Below are 21,979 nucleotides of genomic sequence, written 5' to 3'. Positions count from 1 at the left end.
AGAACTCAAAATATTGTAAAAAAATGTGTGTCCAGATCACCTGATGACAAAAATGAGACTAACGTGGTACGCTCACCAACCGCGTGGCGACCGCACAAAACTGCAGAAGATAAGAAACTTGTTTGTTTGTAAACACTGATACTTTAAGTGTGGTAGTGCATAACATGAAAAATATTGTACACGTACTATACATAGAACTATTAATTTTTATTAAATTCATAATCGAATTCTGAGAGATAATTTAACTCTACATCGTTTATTTCAGTTACTAACAATAACCGTTAAGACCCCATTTACAATTTTAGAAAAAAATGTATTTGTTTTTCGCAGATCTTTATGTTCTTGACAAAATCGTCAAAAAATTTGAGCCTGTTCTTCGACCGAAAAAATGTTAAGTAAAAAAGTTCGACCCTGTTTTTCGACGAAAAAATTTTAACAAAAAAATTCGACCGAGAAAATTTTAAAGGAACAAATTCAACCCTGTTATACTGCTTGAAAAAGAAATACATGTTGTGAGGGTTTCAAAAACTACGATATAACTAGGAAAAACTTACTTCTATTGTATAAGACTAAGTGCTTACTTACCTATTATATTTCCTAAGCTGTGAAATTACAAAAACATTTGCTTGAAATAGGTGCAGATCAAATAAATAAAACATACTTGGAATTCTGTGATAAATGTTATAATTTATATTCTTTATTAATATTATGTACATATAGTTGGTTCACAATTCCTTTGTGAAATCTGTTTCATCTCAGCACAATTCTTCACTCTAAATTTATTAAATGCTCGCATAAATTCATTCGAATTCTGCCATATGCAGACTCTTACTGGCCCAAAGTTCGTGTAAGAAAATCGAAAAAAACCGATGCGACTAATAACAACTTTGCATTGCTTTCAAACACACTAATAAATTCAAATAACAGATAGAAAGAATATACAAATGTGGCAGCAATGTATATGTAGTTACAAAATGACTCATTATCAAAAAAGTATTCACACATTAAAAAATCTGACAACATAAGACCTATTAACTATAGCCAGGACAATTCTAGCTAGACAGTAATTGTTCGTTAGCGCATCCAACAACCTGATTAGAGTGAATGCTCAAGCCTCAAGTAAATTCGATATGTTATCAATAGCCTAGAGAGTTTGTACATTCGTTCGATAAAAACGCTCGTATCCTCAAACAAACTTAACAATAAATAGATCATTAAACGTTTTAAATTTCATAGCAAGTAATAATTAACTATATTCAAGTGTCCAAATAAAAATCCGTCATTTCAAAACAAAAATCGTTTGCGTCTTTTTGTGTGTGTCACATATAAAGTGTTGTTAATGTATAAAAACAATCGTCCTTGCACTCTCCACACTTTTGTTCCCGATGCGAATGATGCCAACGTCCACTAGTTGCCGATTTGGGTGAGAAAAGGTGAGAAATGAATAAATTACTTAAGCAGTTAACATGTATCACGTGTCATTGTTGTTGTCGGTGGCGTCGTTAAAAGCGTCGCCGTCGTTGTTGCCGCCACCGGCAGCATCAGCAAGGAGTTTATTGTTGGCAGCGTTCAACTTGAACATCTCGCGCGCCTTCTCCTCCCAGCGCTTACTATTGCGCTGAATGTCGCGAGTATTGTCAGCGACATTCGAGTCCGGTGTACCGTAGTTCGGTGGATTCGCGTACGGATCGTAGCCGAGCACGGATAACATTGGAGCGATATCCGCCATGTCTTTGATCACGTCGTCGGGAATGTTACCCACCCACTTGGTGAGTGCTTCCAAGTTAACCGGTTTTATTACCTGATCCGATGATCGCTCCACTCTAAGTCAAAAACAATAAAAAGAATAAATAAAAATGAAATAAAACGAAACCACTAGTAAACAACTTACTTGCTCAATTTTATCCCATTGTTAATAAAATCCTCATGATGCAATACAGACTCATTCCACGGAATGTCCAAAAACTTCAACACTTTTTCCATCCACTGCTTCGGATGCAGCACCAATTGCTCGTAGGGAACCCTCAGGCATTTTCCAGGACCCAACTCCTTGCACTGCATATGCATCGACTCGACAGCACTATTCCACTTCTTCAAGCACTGCCGATAATTGGTCAGGTCAAATCCGGTGATGGTCACTTTGCGCGAGATGATTGAGTGCACAGTGGCGCGGCCATCACGAGTCATAAAGATAAACTTGGCATTCGGAAAGAGCTCCACCACATACGTGCCCATCTTGATGGTGAGCGGGTCCTTGTTGCAAAGCCGCGCCGCAGGCTCTCCATGTTTGGCTATGATTTCCAAGCTAAAGGCGGCGATCGCCGAGTCGAGCACGGCTTTGCTCACGCCCGCCTGCTCCAGACGCATCGACTCCTTCTCGGATTTTAGCCAGTGGCGGCTGATTTGCAGGAGGCGAGGGATTACGCGCGTTTCCTGACCGCATCTGGAAACACGAAGGTTTTTCAAAAAAAAAAAGTGGCTTATAGGATACAAAAAATATTACGGTAATGGCGCAGAACACACCGAAATATATGGCTTAATACTAAGAAAACAGAAGTTATGAATTTTTAATGATAAGATAACTCAAGCAAATATTATGTGGAAACCCCGGGTACTTCTATCTTAAAAGTAAATGTAAATAATGATACGAATGCGCTCATGTTTCCCCGACAATAATAGATTTCAAGTATTTCCTGTAGCATCTAAAACAAACCTGATATCAGGATGAGCATCCAACATGGCTCGCATGAGCGTGGTGCCAGATCGTGGCACGCCGCCAATGAAGATGAGCGGCATGTCTCGATTGTATTCGTACACCTTGCGATCAGCGCCAACGACGTACTTGTCGGCGGTGATCATAGCCGGAAAATCGTTCTCATTGTAGTAGAGCAGTGTGAAGCGTAGGAGTAGTCCGGTGGCAGCTAGGAGCGCAATGCCGTAGAACATGAAGCGCCGGCTGCCCATCATCCTCTTGAGGCGCATCGTCATCTCGCTTACGCGTAGCTGGCTGCACGCCGATTGCACATACACATTATCGCGCGTGCTGTGCGTGTGCAAGAACATACACTCGCCGGAAATCACATGCAGAGGATCTGAAACAACAATAAAAAAAAAACTTTGATCCAAAATATTGCCAAACTAGATGTTTTATTTTTGTGACGCCAGATTTGAGCTGAAACAAAGATGTTATAAAATTTGCCAAGTTTTCATCCAAGATTCGCAGCGAAATGATTTCAATTCGCAACATTGTCAGTGCGCAAATGTAAAAACGCAAAAAAACATCAGCGCTAGGAAATGAAACAAACTTGCGTCCTCCAACTTTGGGAATCCGTGAGCGAGCAAAGAGTAAAGAGGAAAAACGCATTTTCTTTTGCTCGCACTTCTTTGCGCTTTATTCAGACTTTGTTTCCACTGGGATGATTTAACAACTCGAAACTTTCTTCTCCCCTTCGGGCGTCTTCAAACGCGTCAGTCGGTAGCGAAGAGAAGAAGAAAACTCAAACGCTCGCTCGAAACAACAACATTGTCGCGGCAGCCTTCACATTGATCCTCCCGCCGAGGGACTACGCAAGGATCGAGGAGAAATTCCTCGCTTGCACTACATTTCGTAATTGCGCAAATGCAGAAACTTTGCGCTGTAGCCGGACATTATTACGCTGGAGCATAGCACACAATGCCCAACATAGTTTGACATATAAAACTTACATTAAAATGGATATTTATGTATCAAAGCATTTAAGTTGTGTGTAATTAAAACAACTTTGATGCGAAATTAATAATTTCCTAATATTTTCCGAAGCTTACAATACAAATATTTGGTTCAGCGCAATTTATAAATTTTATTTTGCCTTAAATTTCTAAATTATTAAAGTATTTCAACGCCACTATGGAAAAATACCTTCTACCAAAAAGGACACACGAAGATGGGAAAAAAGGCCAGCGAAAAGAGCAACCTGATTTTTTTTTCTGTGGTGCAAAATGAACTGCACCAAATTTAGAGGTTTTCGTTACAATTTAGGTAAATTAACTGTTCCATGAATTTTGAAATGCATTTCATGAGAATACCCGACATTATATTCATAGCCAATTAAAACAAGTGTAAAAAAACCTATAAAAATTAAAAATTAATAACAAATATGGTTGTATTCGAAATGTTTTATAGTAAGATTTAAAACATATTCGCTATCATAAAAACGATTGAAGTTAATTTTAGTATCTTATTTAGAAAAAAAGAATATTATTGACTATGCAGTTAAATTTGGAAAAGAAAATTAAAAAATTATAAATTATTTATAGCCATAAGCTTACTTCACAGAAAGATTGAAAAAAATACGTACACCTAAATCGATTCTATTCAATATTTTTCATTTGATAAAAAATTCAATTTTTCATTTGTACCGTCATTGCTTTGTTGGCGCGTTTGTCAGACATCTCCGCGCGTGGGGCATCAAAGAAAAACCAAGATTGTGTGCAGCGAAAATAGTGTTGCGTAGCGCGCCAGCGGGGATATAAAAGTGATGGATGGCAGGTAGGAAAATAATAGAAACGTCGGAAATATCATCATCGGCGTTCCTCCCATCCGCTTAATACAGGCCGCGCTATTTTCCGCCGCCCCTTTGTTGCTCCCACCCGTCTTTTCTTTGCCGCCAACTCGCAACAACCCCACTGCGATACACTCTCTGTGTCTAGCGCTGTCAAAGTAATAATTTCCTCTGCATCTTTTGCGATCTTTCATTAAAAACACCGCCAGGCAACTGCGAGTTTATTAGTTCTTCGTTGAAATTTCATTATTATCAAAAACGAAAGAAGCAGAAACTTGCAAACATAAAATGTATACTTTATTACGTTTGATCATTTTACGTCGTGTTTACGCTATGCCATTTCAATCAAAACGTCCTGCACTTTTGAACCAAATAAAGTATTTAGGGCGTCGTAATACTCATGATATTCCAGTGCAACTTTAGGACAGACCTCATCACAAAATAGTTGCAAGCAATGTAGCGACATGTCTCAACTAAGAACTCTTTGTACAACTAAGTTTAATACGTGCAATCATTTCTCGTTCGATAATTAAATTGATGCATTAAGCATGGCAAACTAGCAAATTAAATTACGGAATTTGTCGTCTTCAACAAAGTGACCATTTCTCGAGTCCATTAGGAAAATGCGCACTGAATTCTATGTTCGTAATTTCCGCAAAGAGGACGTTTTATTCGTTATTACAGCGAATAAATGTCAGCAACTCGGCGAATAAATAACGCTAACGTTGGCATGCGGCCCTGGCGTGCCCTCCGGATGAGCAGTTATGTACCGACTCCAAATTGTAGCTTTCGCGCATTTTTTCTGGGTCCTAACGTAAGAAAACAAAAGTTTTCGCGTGAGGTGTAAACATAGCGATAAAAGAAAACATCCAAAACACCAAAGTAAAATGTACCACAACAACAGTCCAATATTTCACCCGCTAATTAACTTGTATTGAAAACATGAATGTATTGCCCACGCATGCAATAAAAAATATGTTTGCGACGACTTACAATGTATTGTTATAAAGCAAAAAAAATGTAAGAAACTACGTAAACATATCGCAAATAAAATGTCAACAATAACGTCCATATAATATCAGAAACAATAATTTTTTTAAAGTAGCGCATTGCGCACAACAAAAGAAATTTGAAGCAATAAATGGACCGCAATTGAATGTCAAATCAAAACAATCAATATATTCCCTTCAATTTACTGCAATAACACGATTGCAGGAAGTGATACGCTTTAAACGCATGAACAGATAAAACAATTGAATTTAATAACCTTTTGCTGTATATTTTTTGAACACAAAGATTTATTTCCTGATTAAAATAATAATATTGATTTTTTTAACAATACACGTTTTGTTCCGTTAGTGACCAAAGATAATTGCATGCTATATCAATTAAAACTCACTTACGATACGAATTGAAAAGGCCATCAAATGTTTGTCATGGCTGAGTTATGAACAAATCGATATAATCGCAAATGAGTTTACCTGTCGCGCGCTCGAGGGGCTTACTGCCAGCATTAAAAGAACACGCGCAAGAACAACGACGTCCGAGGCGCAAAAACGAGCGCCCACGGCCAACTTGAAGCCCGTAATCCCGCGGGCATTAAATTTAGGGTTCCTCGGCCGACGCGAGCGCAGCGGGCCGTATCGTGTAACTCGTGTAACTAGATTCTAATCGACGGGCAACAACCGCAGCTTAGTGTATTAGGGCGCGAGCGAGTGCTTATCGGGCGAAATATATTTGCACATAGCCTGCGGCCGGCGCGCAGGGTATCGGGCGTGTGGAAAAGCAGGTGGAATTTACGTGAGTGCGCAACAAATTTTTGGATGCCAAAGTTTGTTTAAGCGCACAGTTGACCCCACGATCGTTGAGACTTACAAGTACCTGGCAAAAGTGTGATAAACTTGATAAAATCACATAGGTCATTCAATTTTCCAGCGAAAAAATTAACAAAACTTGGAAAGTAAAATATTTTCTAAAAATTTCTATCTACATATCATACAATCTAAGAATTTAGATGTGAAACAAATTGTCTGTTATCCGTCACGATTTATAATGACAGTTATAGCAGTGTGCGAAATTCTGGCAATGCAAAGATATTCCCAGAAGCGGAAATATCACTGGCGCGATGAAAGGCCTTTGTAGTCTCGCGCACACTATCGCGGACATTGTTACGCAACAAACTGAAACTGGCCGTGCCGGAGTTTGAGCGGCATAGGTGGGTCATTCGCAGCAGCAAAACAATGCCATAAATAAAACTATTTCTTGTATTACATAAATCGGTCCCGGCGGACCGCTTAGGTGTGCGCGCAGGAAATATTATACGGGCGGGAAAAATACAAAGCATAAATCGCCGACCCCTGAAACTCTGGAACTCCTAAACTCGCAATGGCTTCGCGCGCAAAACAAAGCTTAATAAATTCCACTTCGACTGTCAGAAAAATGTACAGTACACGTCCAAGTTTTCTTTTTTCGTTTTCCTTTTATGCACCTTGTTACATTTTGTTTGAAGTGTGGAGAAGAAGAAAAAAGAACAACTTGGTGATTTAAGGGCAAAAATTAAATTCCCCGCACAATCCGCAAAATGAGTCTTCTCGGCGTGTCATTGAGGTTGATTGATTTTAATGTAATATCGCGAGATTTTTTCATCCTGAACATCGCACGCCCGCCGTTCCTTACGCACGTCCGCTCGAAACTTTTACGTCTCGCCAACTTTAGCCTCGACTTGCCGCTACAATTTGCGCGCCTTGCCGCGGCGGCACACGCCGCCGTCGACTTATTCGTTCGGTTTATTCCTTTATTCCGCCGACGGCGCTCTCGGTGACCGTGGCGGCGTTTGGAAAATTCAATTTAAACTTGAATATTACGCAATGAATGATAACGAAGCGAGGAGTTACGCTGCCGGCACACGCCGCCACCCAGCTCCCCTCCAGCTAGGGGCTCCAATCTACCCCGCTGGCCCGCCGAACGGATATCAAAGTTTATTATAAGGCGGAGCCGAGTGTTTTTCCATCTTGTACTTATTTATGCGGTCGCACCACGCCGCCACTGCTGCCTTTCTGCTCTTCTTTATTAAGCGGCCGGCAACCGCCCCCGACCGCCACGCCGCCCGCATATTAATTTGAATTATTACAGAAGCCCGCACGCTGCGCGAGCATACAATGAATGAATTGGAATGATAATAAAGTCCTACAAGGTGTTAGAATTTCCGTTGGACCCTTCGCGTAATTAAATTGTTGAAACATTGATTTCAACCAGATTGAAAGACACAACTAGATTGGCTTGTTGGGAAAATGCTATTATTCAGATTGAAAATTGTGAATAAAATATTATGCGTGCGAATCTCGTCACGATAACAGGTTTATTGTGGTGATGCGGTTCAAACGCGGCAAAAAAAATCGCTTTAAATTGGACATTTCCCGATTGGATGCGCATAAATTTAAATAATGCATGTAATAAATAAAAAGCGTAAAAATATGAAACTGATTGCCGCTAAAATATTCAAAATGTCACATTCCTTTAAATATTAGTTCATTTAACTTGAATGGAAAAAAATGTAAACTCGATTGTGAAATATGCACGCCAAAAAGTCAATTTGAAAAAATAATTACCCGCAATATGCCAAAATCAAAACGGGATATATATTGCAAGCACTCACAGTATTAGTCCGGTGGTCGTCGAGAATGATGAATTGTAGGAGGGCACTACATTTATTAGCCCCGATCGTGATTGATTGACATCGTATTATCTGCAACAAAACACACATGTTAATCAATCGAAACCAAAAAACTCGCAAAATTACAGAAATATAAAAAAAAATTAATTTTCCCGAACAAAACAATGAGCAACATTTTACGCACCATAAAACAAAATATGGCAATATTATTTTTTATATAAATAATCGCAAAAATACATAAAAACCAACTTGACCGAAGCACAGCACAAACCACAAACAAGTATAAACAGAATTTAATTTGCCTTATATCCCCAAGAAGGCAACACAATTTTACAAACGATGAACTAAATAAATTGGGCAATCCTTTTATTGATTATGTTTATATTTCGATCCCATACGCGGTGGAATGCAATCTGCCATATGATCCTCAATGCGGTGACGGACCATTAGCCGTTACCATTGTCCAGTAAATGCAAAAATTCATATCATCACGTATGTACCTAATCATTATCCCCGCATGCCATGCATTCGCTTATCGCACCGAAAGCGGTTATGATCACACCACCCACAACTTTTAACAAGTGCATTACAAATTGGATTAATTATACCGTGGCGAAATAAACCCACCCGAGCAATGCAACGGTAAATTAATATTAATGCGCACTAAACACGTTCAAATTTATTGGTAATGTTTTCAACAAAACATAAAATTCGGGGGGCACAATCAGGACATAAAAACGTGGGTGATATAAATTATCCACAAGAACAATAACAAATGATAAAGGATAATTACATTTTATAGCGAGTACTAAAATAAGTAAGCGCGCAATTAATCGGCACATTAAAAAAAAGCTCTCAATTTTTTTTCGTCGCAGTTGCCACGTTAATTTCCATTTAGTTGAGTCATTTTTTTCACTGTCATCATCGTACACGACTTGACAATTCACCGCAGCAGCCCTCATTGACCAAGACCGTTGTTGATCGCGGGAAATAAACGTTCATTAGTTTGTCGAACGTGGAAAGCCCCACGTCTCTCGCAACCGACGCAGCGATTACTCCTCCGCGCAAAACGGGCACCAGACAGGCGCAGTTGTCGCCGCCGCCGACGTCCGCCTGGTATCAGTTTAAGTTCACGTTCACGACTGTCAACATCCACCATTATCCGCGCACATAAAACCTTTTTCCTGTTTTCCGCCTCTCTCGCTGCTGCAAACCACTCGAGCTCCTCGAGGACGACGTCATTAATCACTAATCCTCTCGATAAAATCTACTCCTGTATTCGCCCATCGCTAAATTCTTCCACCCGCGCACATATTTTTCAAGATGGCTGCGTTTCCAATTTCCTCCCGGCAAGCAAACAAACGCAAAAAGCGCTCATCATTAACCCGCATTAAAATGAATTATTAACTTTCTCATCACAAAAGAAAAAATCATCACGTGTATTTTATGTGCGCATTCGGAAATCGATTTGTTTTTATGTTGATGCGTGCTGCTGGCTCGTTTGCGCGCGGAAATTGAACATTTCGAGCTCGGCGACATTTGTTGCATTTGACGTAAAATGGCGCTAGAAAATTGTAAGATGTTTGCGCGGTAGTTAATGGCCGAGCGAATGCGACCCCCGAGCGGCGGGCGCTTTTTCAATTATGCCGCTCGTCTGCGCTCCGCGACAGGCAATTATGCGATAAATAAAAAGCTGAAATGTGTGGACATTAAATTAAATGGCAAACGTTTAACTTGATTAAACACGGACACAAACTGACGCAAACTGCCGGTATTTTATGCAATTAGCCAGCTAAGAATAGAAATAATGCATCGAAACAGCAAAAACTATGTACAAATTGCAATTATTCACATAAATCGCATAAATAACGTGTAAATTATGCGTACGTGATTCAAAACAAGCTATTTTTAACAATACGCCATGTTCCTGTATCTATATCTACTACGAAGACAATGAACCAAATAAAAAAGCCACCGTCGAATCACGAAATCAAAAAAAAAACACACAGCGGAGCATCATCACTCCTCGCTTGATATATTACGCCTTGCTTCCGCTCCACAACGTCGCCGGCGCCATCACCTTCGCTCACAAACAATGATTACAAAAAACTCGCACGTCACTCTTCGCCCAGCTTAGGGGCCACCATCTCTCTATTCGATATGCCGCATGTGAAATTAACAGATGGCGCAATTAGTGCAACCACACGAAAACGCCGAGCATTGCAAAGATGAAAAAACCGCGCACAAACAAGCCCACAAAAACAAAACAAGTTGGAAAACACGGAAGCCAGCGATGAAATAAATAGTTATTTATACATCAACGCATTGGACAAGGAATTATTTTTAATAGTGCGTAGAAATAATAATATGCAGTACAAAGATATAAACATTTAAGAATAGGATATTTAAAATGATTTATTGTGAAGTTTATTAACATAATAACAAAATTTAACGATAAATAATTGATAAAAGATATTTTTAAACATCGTTTATTTAATTTTAATGCTTTAATTCTTTTGTCTATCCTCTTCATTATCCGCTGTTAACATGCTGCGTAAATACAGGTTTAAATTTTTAAACCATTAATTAATTTCACCGGAAATCCGTTGCGTGACATATTAATCAGTCCACAATTCGACTCTATAAATTTGCTTGCAATTGCTTATAAACAAAAAACTCTGGGCGTACAATAAAGCATAAAAATTCGCGGTCTATTAAATTAAAACCAAAGCTGGCAAACAAAAATTTTATAGCGTATTTAAAATGTTCGAAAAAAGCATAAAACCGATACTCACAATATTTACAATTCCTCGACAGATTGTATCAAAACAATGGGAAATATATAAATTAGGTTATTCTTAATTTTGCGCATGATGAGATTAATTTTATTGAAATTTAAATATCTGGCTTGACAATAATATTAACTGTGTTTACGATTTGGTACTCTGTGAAGTAGTAAATAAGTTTATTTATATTTTTAACAACCTGGCCGCTAATCGCTATATAAAATAAATCGCCGAGTGTAATCAAAAACGCGCCGAAGCATAGACAAATAAACCCTATGCCCACACAAATTTCCACGTGTGTGTACTATTTACATTACAGTGAAGAATGTGCGGAATAGAATTTTCGGCGATAAAAACAGCGCGGCGCGTTTTCATTAATCGGGTTTTTCGCAAATTCCGCAAACAATAGACGACGTCACGTTTCCGGAGCAACATTTAGATTTCAACCGGGTCGACGGGGCGAGCGTCGACGCAAGGTAGCTTTAAGTGAAATTTAATTACTGCGCCGTGGCGCACAAAGTCGATTAAGCATCTTTTTGAAGTAGGTACCAAGTGCGGGAGAGCACCCAAAAGTCACGCAAAAAAAGTGCCGACACAAAGAACTTTCAACTCTCATTCCAGAGCCTCACATTCGTGCCGTGAGTTCAAATTCTAAAGAAGGAAAATACACAACGTACGCGAAAATCACCAAGTGTTCTTTGCGAGTGCAACGTGCGCGCAAATGAACACAAAAACTTGAATAATTACTTCGAAAAAAGGGGAATAAACACTCTTCTTCTACACAATCAACTGAAAAAGAATTGGGGAAACTCGAAATAAATACACTTGAACGAATTGCAGCAGTAAAGTTCAGATAAATCGGGTATTCAAGTAATACTCGATGAAATTGAATCAGTGAAAACAAATAAATATTTTATTTTGTTGATAAAAATGCGTAACTAATTTTGGAATTGCTGCAGTGAAATATTGATAAAAATAGCATGAAATTAAAATAAGGGGCAATTTACTGCTCAATAAATAAATTCAGTTACAAATAAATAAAAATTCAACAAAGTCACAAGTAAGCGTAAACTTGGGCATAATCATGAACTTTACGATAAAATTCATAACTTCTTTCGTTACATTTTTCTCCCTACGTATTCAGTACGAATAAATTATATGCACTTCAATAATTCTGATAATAATAGCAATGAAAAGAAATGTTTTGACATAGAAATAACTACGACTAGGTAATATTTCGGAAATTATTTCATTATTACGTCAAAAAAATAAATATGATTGACATTTCAAGCATAGTAACAAAAAAGATTGAATGCAATTGCACGTGACATCGTAAATTACTCCACCAAACGCAATTAAAGCCCATGACGCAGGATTTAAACTACGAGTACGACACACAATTGTGAAAAATCGATTAATCGCGAGCCAACTGGTCCCTATAGAACAAAATCGCCACGCGTTTTATTCCGCAGCAATCAGTAAAGATAAATAATCACTTGAACACAAAAAAGATACCAAACCAAACAACGCAGAAGCAAAAAAAAATGATTGCAAATAAACAAAGGTGTGAACAAACACAGAGGACACAAATTTGTAAAACATTCGCGATAATTAACCAAATAACAAAAGCAGCTTAAAACAACATTCATTAATGCAAGTAATGCGTGAAACATTACAAGATTGCCGATGTAAACCTCAAAAATCTCAAAAACATCAAATTTTAACCAGAAATAAACAAGAACACGTTATGTTAAACCACTTAATCCAACTGTACATACACCGATGTCAAGTCAAATATAGGTATGAACTGATTGAACTCTTTTGCTCGCGCTACTTGATTTCCTCGCGTCTCGCACGTCAAATTTCACAAATATCACAACTTGACATTTGACGATGTGAATGCGGGATAACGGTACTATACAACCTAAACATATTCACAACGCGTTGAACTTTATCAAAAAAAAATCACCTCAAATATATTTTTATCTATGTTGTACGTAATCAGTCGGTCGTAATCTTAAAAACCGTGTGTTTTCGGTAAATATTTAAATTACGCGTGAGACATTGTGATACGCCCACGTAGAACAATGCAAACACAGAGAATTCAATGAAGCGAAAAAAAAAACAACAATAATTGGCATATATGTCAAAACCTCACTTTACCAAAATTGCACTTGCCGATAAATCTCCTCGCTTTCTGATTGTGGAAACATTGGTGAAATTCTTATCGCCTTGTATTAATCACGTTTTTATTCACGCGCGCAAATACGCGATTAATAACTTAAATTTCCGTTTTCAATTCAATTTCGATTGTTTACCACTTTTCTGCACTCCCTGCACTCCAGCGATTCAAATACCAATCGTGCGCAGACGTTCAACCTCTTTGCTCAAATTCCTACCCGCCGATTCCCAAATGAAAACTATCAATCTTGCGCCGATCCCGAACACAACTCTCGACATTGTTGCAAATACGCAGTGCGGCGCTCGCAGCAATTGTTCCAATTCGTTTTCATTTACGTGCAGCCGTGCGCTTTGCAAATATGTAATAAATTGCAGTTTAGCACGAGAGCGCGTTCCTCAATAGAAATTTCCCATTAACAATATGTTCTATTATTATTATTATTGTAACAATATCAAAGAGCACGCGTGTGTGTGCTGTTCGTTGGTTATCAATCGGTGTGCGCCAACATGAAACGTGCAAGAATGATGAATAGAAACTTTTTCAAACATCAAACTCAAACATCCGGAACGGTACTATACTAGTACACTCGTACTCGTACGACTCCACCGGGCTGTTGTTGATCTTCAGCGTAATGCATTATTTACATTTGCCGGCGCAGTCTGTGCCATGCTTTTTTCATTTTATCAAACTCAACACATTTCTCTTTTTAAAATTCTGCTTATTTATCACAATTAGATAAATATAAAATGTGCACGTTAAAAAAATAAATAAATCATGCACATGGTGGTAAAATATAATCTATATATATAAAATTTGCGTGTCACAGTGTTTGTTTTCATACTCCTCCGAAACGGCTTTACCGATTTTTACCAAATTTTATATGCGTATTCAGTAGGTCTGAGAATCGGCTAACATCTATTTTTCATACCCCTAAGTGATAAGGGTTGTTCACCCTTAACTTTTTTAAATTTTTGGACAAATTCTTTTGTTTTTATTTTTTTTATAATGTGGAATTAAAAATACATACAACCCTAAATTTTAGTTTTTTATCACCAACCCCTATTTCTTTATAGCCATTTTAGTAATTTAATCATTTTTCATCCCGCTCAAAGAAAATTTTTATATGCGTATTCAGTAGGTCTGAGAATCGGTAACTTCATATCTCTAAGTGATAAGGGTTGTTCACCCTTAATTTTTTTTAAATTTTGGTCGAAATTTTTTGTTTTTATTCTTTTAATGTGGCATTAAAATATACATACAACCCTAAATTTTTGGTTTCTTATCACCAACCCCTATTTTTTATAATAAGTAAGTTACTTTTTGTCTACACTAAAATTTATCTAGAAACTAGAAATAATTTATATGGCAAAACAACGTTTGCCCGGTTAACTAGTAAAATATAAAATTCATTGAATTCACGCTGCAATTTAACGCGCATCAAAAGATAAAAGTAATTATAAATTTAACTGTACAATACCATAATGTTTCCAATTGCATGCAACACAATTTCCACCAAAGTTATCAGCGAAACCAACTTAGTTTCATTTCATTCTCGTTACCGTCCGTTAATATGAGCAAAAAAAAATATTACTTTCAGATTTATGCGCGCAGAAAATGTGTTTTATGCAATTAGACCGTATCTAACCAGATTCGAAGAATGGGTGAGATAATTAATTGCCAGTTTTATGATTTCGCCAGCTAACCGGTTAATTGGTGCTGGCGCACGCGCGGGTACGTAATGAAGGTTGGAATTCCGCCGAGACCGACCACCCCTTGTTCGAAACTGCTGCGAGAGATAGTAACGACACGATATTTAAATTAAATTTTATACCCGTTCCGGTCATTTCCGCCCCCTGCTGCCATTTCCTAATGTAAACTAATATGAAATTAATTTCTTACAGGAGAGACATTTAAAAACGCCCGAATTAAATTTAGCAATTTTGCGAAACAAATTCGCACTAATTCCGTAAAGCAACTTCATTTCCTCTTCCTTTCTTCCCTTACATTATGTACACTACTCTTTTATCGCAAACTTCCTGAATGGTGGGAAAGTTAGACGCCGCTCCTATTCATCAGGAGATCGCTCGACGTCCGCCCCATGATCGCCCACAGTTTCATTGTTATTTTTGGTATTTACTTTCAATTTTCCCACCGTGTGAATGCCGCTATACGTATTTGCAGCTATTGCTATTTTCCGTTTTCGGGGCGAGCGTCGAGACGAGACACGTTCCAGTACTTCATGATTATTGCGGGGTTATATCGGCGCCATAAAGGCAAACGATAAGTCCAAGGCTGTGTAAACACACACGCCAACGACGGCGGGCGGCTAGTTCATCCCAAATTGTTTAACAAAAAGTATAGAACCTCTTCCTCGCTCGGGAAAATATACCCGAATAGATAGCTCTGCCAGTTGTTGCCGATGGGAGGGTAATCGCCGCCGAAAGGGGAAACGAATCCTCGAAAATATCCAAGGAGGTGCCGTACACGAGAAATGGTTTAAAGTGGACCGCTGCTCTCCAGAGTATTAACATTTATATATTTATACAGGGTGTTGCATAAAAACAAATAAAATCCGCCGAAATGTGGAAAATTCGCCCGAGAAGTTTAAATATTTCCACTCGGATGGATTTTACTTGCATGCAAACATAATAATTGGATTTTGAGCGTCTGAAGTTTCCCAAAACTCGTGTATCTAATAACTCGTCTACGTCGCCGTCTTTTTTTTGTCATTTCGTTTTCCGCTTTTCATCGCGTCGCGTCGCTGCCGTCGTTTCGCTAGATTTACCCCGGTCGCGCTCGCTCGCATCTTCGGAAAGCATCTCGTAATGATTTCGAGCATCGTGCACCGCCCGTAATAGTAAACTTCGCTAAACGGCTGGACAGTGGACGCGCGGCGCGCAAAAGAACCTACAGAGCTACTCGTCCACTGCTTGCTTGCCAGGATGCGCACATTACTACCCTTGCTCGTTTAGATTATTGGCGCGCGCGCGTCGTGATACCACCGCCGCCGTCGCCGCCGACGGGAGGCCATCCATTGACATAAAAAGGCCCCGCAATCCCCGAAGCGGATCCCACGCATATATGTCCACTCCGCTTCGTTCGGCATATGCCAAACAAACAGCTTGCAAGAGTTTTTCCCGTTAGACCACATTACAAACAAGAACAGAAAAAAGAAGAAAAAATCCAACGCGCAACAAAAAATAACAGCATGGCATTTACTTAATGGTGGAATTAAAACAAACAATGCGCAACCAAAACGCCACTGAAATGTAATCAAAATTAATCTAAACGCAACCACAATAGCCATCAAAAAACCACACACTCTTATCACTTCCATATCTTTCGGTTATTTCAGCAAAAAGCAGCACTCTCACGATTAGCATGTGGCAAATGTAACGATTTTATGATTGTTAAAACAATTTGGCAGTCGTTACGTGTTTTAAATTCGTTTCGTTGCGGGCCACATCAAATGATGCGACATTATGAAGCGCGCGCGCGTGTGGAATATATTGCGTTGTATGTGCACGTGAGTAATGTCCGCATGTCATTGTGCAGATGTTGAGATGACGCTGATTATGAGCAACAAAACATATTTGCAGTACGACAGTCAACACAACTCTGCTCGACTCAGCGAGTGGAATTATGCATGACTGCTTGTCTTTGTTTTGTGAATTCATTTATTAAACGGGGCCATTCATTTAAACTATTTTTATATAAAAAATTCAGATAAAATTTTTGGCATGTGAAAATAAAATTCAAATACAATAAAATATAAATTGCATCCGAACTCAATAAATTAATAATTGCACATGTCGATTTGGTGTGTTTACTAATTGATTGCAAAAAAAAACTATTATTCGAATTTTTCCTGAATACGAATAGCAATTTTGCTATATAAAAGTTTTTTGATGGCATAATATGCCGCCGACAAGAAAGTGTAATGCAATGTCAACACTTCTAACTTTGCACTATAAATATACGCTGATGTACTTTTTGGGAAGTTGATAAATTTATATTACGGCAGCGGGCACACAGCCCAAGAAAACGGGGCCGCCGAGCTCTCAAGATAAAATACTCCGGGTTGTCATCAGCGTATTTTTACGGACATCCGGCAAAATGACGCGCTTATATTTCATGTTTAGTGCTTCAATAACCACGCCGACAAAAACAAACTAAAACAACGCCGCATGTGGTGCGTGTGTACACAATCAATATCCATGCATAAATTTAAAAAAAAAAACAGCTTCTGTTTTGCTTAAACTCCACTTTTAATGCACTATCGGCTGCCTATAGTGGCACGCATGCGTGGTCAAACACATAGGCGGAGCTCCCGTGCTGACAGCTTAATTAAATCTTCATTAAAGCAGCTTTGTTCACATTTCACAACGTTGCTAAAAGCATATTGTTTAATGCGCCTCATTACACACGCAGAGCAACAGATCCAGCTAATGTTGACCAGCATGCGTACGCGCGCGCGCGCGCAATGTTTAATTGAATGTCAATCTGGCCGCCGGGATCTATTGTTAATGCGTTGAATGGGCCGTCGGCGGCGTGCCAGCCGGAATTAATGAGCGCCGCCATTCGATATACTCGATACAATATCGCGCGCCGCGTTGCGCGCACACATATTACTACAATAATCATAATAATATGCTGACGCAGCGGTACAAAATCTGCAGCCGCTATAAATAGAGATGCTTTATTTATTTTTCGGCGCGGTAAACATTTTCTACATTAACTAGATTAAAATTTATTAATATGGAACAAGATTTAATCACTCTGGAATAGTTTGAAATTGCATTCCAATTGCAAAATTTAATTCCTCACCGGTATTACAAATTTGCATTCCAATTATGAACAATGAATAATTTAGTGCTGGTTATAACCCGCCGAGTATTTTGACAGTTAATATCAATCAATACATAATAAAAAGAGTTTTATTGCCTGTGCCCACTGCAATAGCAGTGAATTTACAAAATTTAAACAACAATTATTTTCGTATTTCGGTGTTTAACAATCAAAATAATGCAGTAATAAAAATACTTTCGCACAACTCTTGCAATAAAAGAAACGATAATCGAAAAGTTTAAATTTCTTCCACTGCGTATTCGTGTTTTACGCGTTTACATCGCTCTGGGCTCGGAATTTACGAGTCCCGCGCAAACGAAGAGACGGAGAAGTAAAAAAAGTTCCGAGCTATAAGCGATCCATAAATTCGAGGCGATTTAATGACATAATCTTTAAAATTGGAGAGGCATAAAAGGCAACGCGCGCGCTCGATTGCACCACCTGAAACACGCTCCAGTTTCAATCAATATCACAGCAGTCGCTTCGAAGGTGAGTTTAGCCTCACACACAAACCTCCTACAAACGCGCGGAAAGCAAAACGAGCGGCTCGGTACGCCGTGCGCGCAGTTGGAGCGAAAAAAGTGAAAGTAAAGCGAATTTTTCGCACGCTTCTTTCTCGCGCACAGCAAGACACCAACACACGCCCGCGCACGGATCTCTTCTCAGCAGCGATACGCATTTACATATTCTACGGCTCATTCATTATTTCGTATATTAGCCATGAGCTTGCGACTTGCGAGTATAATTTCCGGAATTTCACACAAATTTACACGCGCGCTACACAATCCGAAAGGGGAAGGAAAAAAAGTAAACGGAACAAATTATTTACTGGTTATAATTGGTTATATCATAGGAAACTTTCCAAATTAACGATTAAATTATTAAAACGCTTTCATTTGATTATAGGGGAACCTTCGATGAATATTATCGTAGGGTTAAGTTGGTGTAAAAAAAAGTGTGTTTAGGCCTTGCAAAAGTTTAGAAAGGAAAAGATCAACAATATCGTAAATTAGCTTTATCAGCTTACATGGAAAATGTCACCAATGTTAAATTTTTATTTTTATAATTAATATAAGCACCTTTTGAGGACATGAAACGAAATGAAAAAGGGCAGGCTCATTAAGTGACAGTACGTTTACCCCTACCACTTTTAGCGGGTCGCACATACATACTAAAGGCTCCGTCGTGCCCAAGTTGTCTAACAGAACAATTTTAGTCATATTCTTCTTCCTCTACTCTTTTGGTTTTCATATAAAGCATACCACCACCCACTTCTATGCTCGTAAACTCTTCTAAATCACTTCTGCCAAACCCAATTTGTTTTTATATGTAAATATTTCCCAATTCATTGAACACGAAAAAAAGTTTCGCACAACTTAAGCAAAGTTGTCGCCGCATTGTTGGCGCCCTGATGCATTTTACAAGCAAATATAAATCAAGTGGCAGTCGATGCCGTTGGTGCCGCCCGCCACACCTCTCTGGACGTCTTATTTACACATCGGCGCAGTCGCACATTACTATTGCGTTTATAAAACCGCAATTTATGTATAATACATGGCGCCTGCCCGCGCGCGCCAGCTGAATTCCCAAACGGCCCCGTGCATTGCAGTGTGCGCTCGCATTACTTATTTTCCACTTGGCGCGAATGATAAATTCCTCATGAATAAGTAACGCGATTTCGACGAACATCGACATCCTTAAATTCTTTCCTCGCAATCTCGCAACTAATGCCATAATGCCCACAAACGCCAAATTCCGCGCCAACTTCGCACCAACGCCATCAATCAATAACTTGTTGTGCTCAGCGCGCTTTATTTTTTATTTTTTGTAATATAAATAGAAAAAAACGCAATTAAATGGCCGCGCACAAGAAATAAAAGAAGAATGAATCTTTTATTAGTCCGTCGGTCGTTATGTGTCATAAAAAATTCATTAAGACCCTTTTTCCATTTCCCTTTCTTCGCAAGCTACAACTCCCGCCTCCGCCGCCGCCGCCGAAGAAGAATACGCACTTTGCGGAGCATTGTGTGCGCGCCGATGAGTACAAACAACTCGCCTCCCGCAGAGATTAACTAGCGCTCTGGATGAACAACACACGCACGTACATCGTTTGTATTTATCTCTGTCGGCAGATTTTTTTATCATTTTTATTATGCGCAAGAGAAAAAAGTTCATTAAAGATGTAAGAAAATACATCATCGCCATTTTATCTCTTTATTAACGAAACGAAACAAATTTGTGAGAATATTCAATATTCTCGGCGCAAACAAATAAACTTTATACATAATATCAAGTTTAAGACGGCTAAACATTCCCCAAACTCCAATCTAAATCATTTTAATCCAAAGTTGTGTACCAACATCTTTGGCAATTAACGAACAATTAAATCGCAATATAATTCGCAGCGCAGCTGCGCGCGCGCGCAGAGTTATGACGGCTAAAACAAATCAACAAACTAATTAATTCACGCTTGAAATCGTCAGACGTTAAATTGTTAAAATCAGATTAAAACTTAAAACTGCGCAGCGACGTGCGCGAAATCCCGATGGCGGGATTTGCTGCCATCCGCGCGAGAGCAGGAACGCGGCGTCAAGCTCCCAAATGTCAATTACCTTTCAATTTCGTTTTCGGTACCTACGCCGGCGCGAGGTGACAAATGTTACAATGGATTAAGCAATTAATCAAGCGGCATGGGATTACAATGCGACTTATTTGAATGAATTGCAACGCGAGGCGCGCGCAGAGATTAATCGTTTTGATATTTCACTTCAAAATTCATAAAAAAAACAAAAATTTTCAACTGAAAATTTTATTTTTAATGCAATTCTGTTGTGAATTGTGCGAACGCTGAATACAAACGAAGTGTCGCAATCGCAACATCGCGGAGATTAATCCTTTTGCATGTGTGTGTGCAACTTGTCGAAACGCCACTAATGGAATTCCAGCTTCCAGCATCCAGCCGACCGCTTAGTCTCTGTAGATGTCAGATTGCTTAGGATAGTTGAATTAAATAAGGCCACGCGCGCGGCGGCGGCGATGACTGGCCGAATCCGAGTGAGCTGATTATTCGATTAGGATAATTGAAGTGCACATACGTGTAAATCGAATCCTCGCATGCGAAGAGAACCACATCGACGACATGCATACATATCCACACACACACACAACTTCAACATTCAAGTTATTAGTTAGTCAAACGCGCGCAGATAACCTCGCCGAAATTGTGCGCTAATATCGTTGCTAACGACGCGTCAATTTTCGGCCGGCGCGTCGGCCCAGTGGTAACGGTAGTAGACTAATAGAATTAAATTTCGAACCAACTAATTAACAAACGCGTTAGGACTCTTCTATACCTGCGTCGATCGTTCTTCATTTACATGAGCAATGACCTTTTCCTGCGTTTGGTGCCCTTGCCCGCCGGCGCGCGCTAACGGCATCACATCGACACACGACATTCAGCAAACAACGTTTGTTCAGTTGCGCACAGGAAAGAAATCAACAAATGTTTACATAAGACGCCGACGTGCATGTGATGACAGACTCGCGAGATAGTGATAGTAAGATGCGTGCACTTACCTTGGCAGAGGACCGACGTGTCTTCGGCGTACGGCAGCAGCGTCGATTGCAGAACGCACCTCCGCTGATTGTTTCATTTATTGCGGCGCGCACAGTTGAGGATCGGCGAACACGACCGGATTGTACGTCCTACATGTGGGCAAGTGGCGATAGCACGCGCGAAACAACCTGCCGCTAGCGCTGCGACGCGAAAACTGACTTCTTTGCGTCCGAATCGCACAATGATGGGCCGACCAGCTGTCAAGGATTTATTACCTGTGTTCTTACACACGCGACATCTATTATCTAAATTCTAAAACTAAACACATGTCGCACATTACACGCAACCAAACATACACCTGAATTAGACGCATCTAAAACAAGACAATTTTGA

The 21,979-nt window shown here is 39.3% G+C and overlaps 1 protein-coding gene across 1 annotated transcript; it reads right to left on the bottom strand.

The window, feature by feature from the left end:
* Nucleotides 1-667: 667 nt before the first annotated feature.
* On the bottom strand, nt 668-21,836 carry Tpst (tyrosylprotein sulfotransferase). Its single transcript, XM_065299147.1, has 5 exons — nt 21,607-21,836; nt 8,197-8,286; nt 2,714-3,092; nt 1,892-2,443; nt 668-1,823 (listed from the first exon to the last, which is right to left on the bottom strand). Exons 3-5 carry the CDS (start codon nt 3,061-3,063, stop codon nt 1,472-1,474), a joined length of 1,254 nt encoding a protein of 417 aa, XP_065155219.1. The 5' UTR covers nt 3,064-3,092; nt 8,197-8,286; nt 21,607-21,836; the 3' UTR covers nt 668-1,471.
* Between the last annotated feature and the right edge of the window lie 143 nt (nt 21,837-21,979).

This window comes from Atheta coriaria, unplaced genomic scaffold (genome assembly GCF_025399875.1).
Source record: "Atheta coriaria isolate IRGN ID8LTWV9N9 unplaced genomic scaffold, Caltech_Dcor_3.1 hic_scaffold_3_pilon, whole genome shotgun sequence".
Taxonomy (NCBI): domain Eukaryota; kingdom Metazoa; phylum Arthropoda; class Insecta; order Coleoptera; family Staphylinidae; genus Dalotia; species Dalotia coriaria.
The sequence above is the reverse complement of the archived record's forward strand: the minus strand, read 5'-3'. Positions and strand labels throughout refer to the sequence as shown.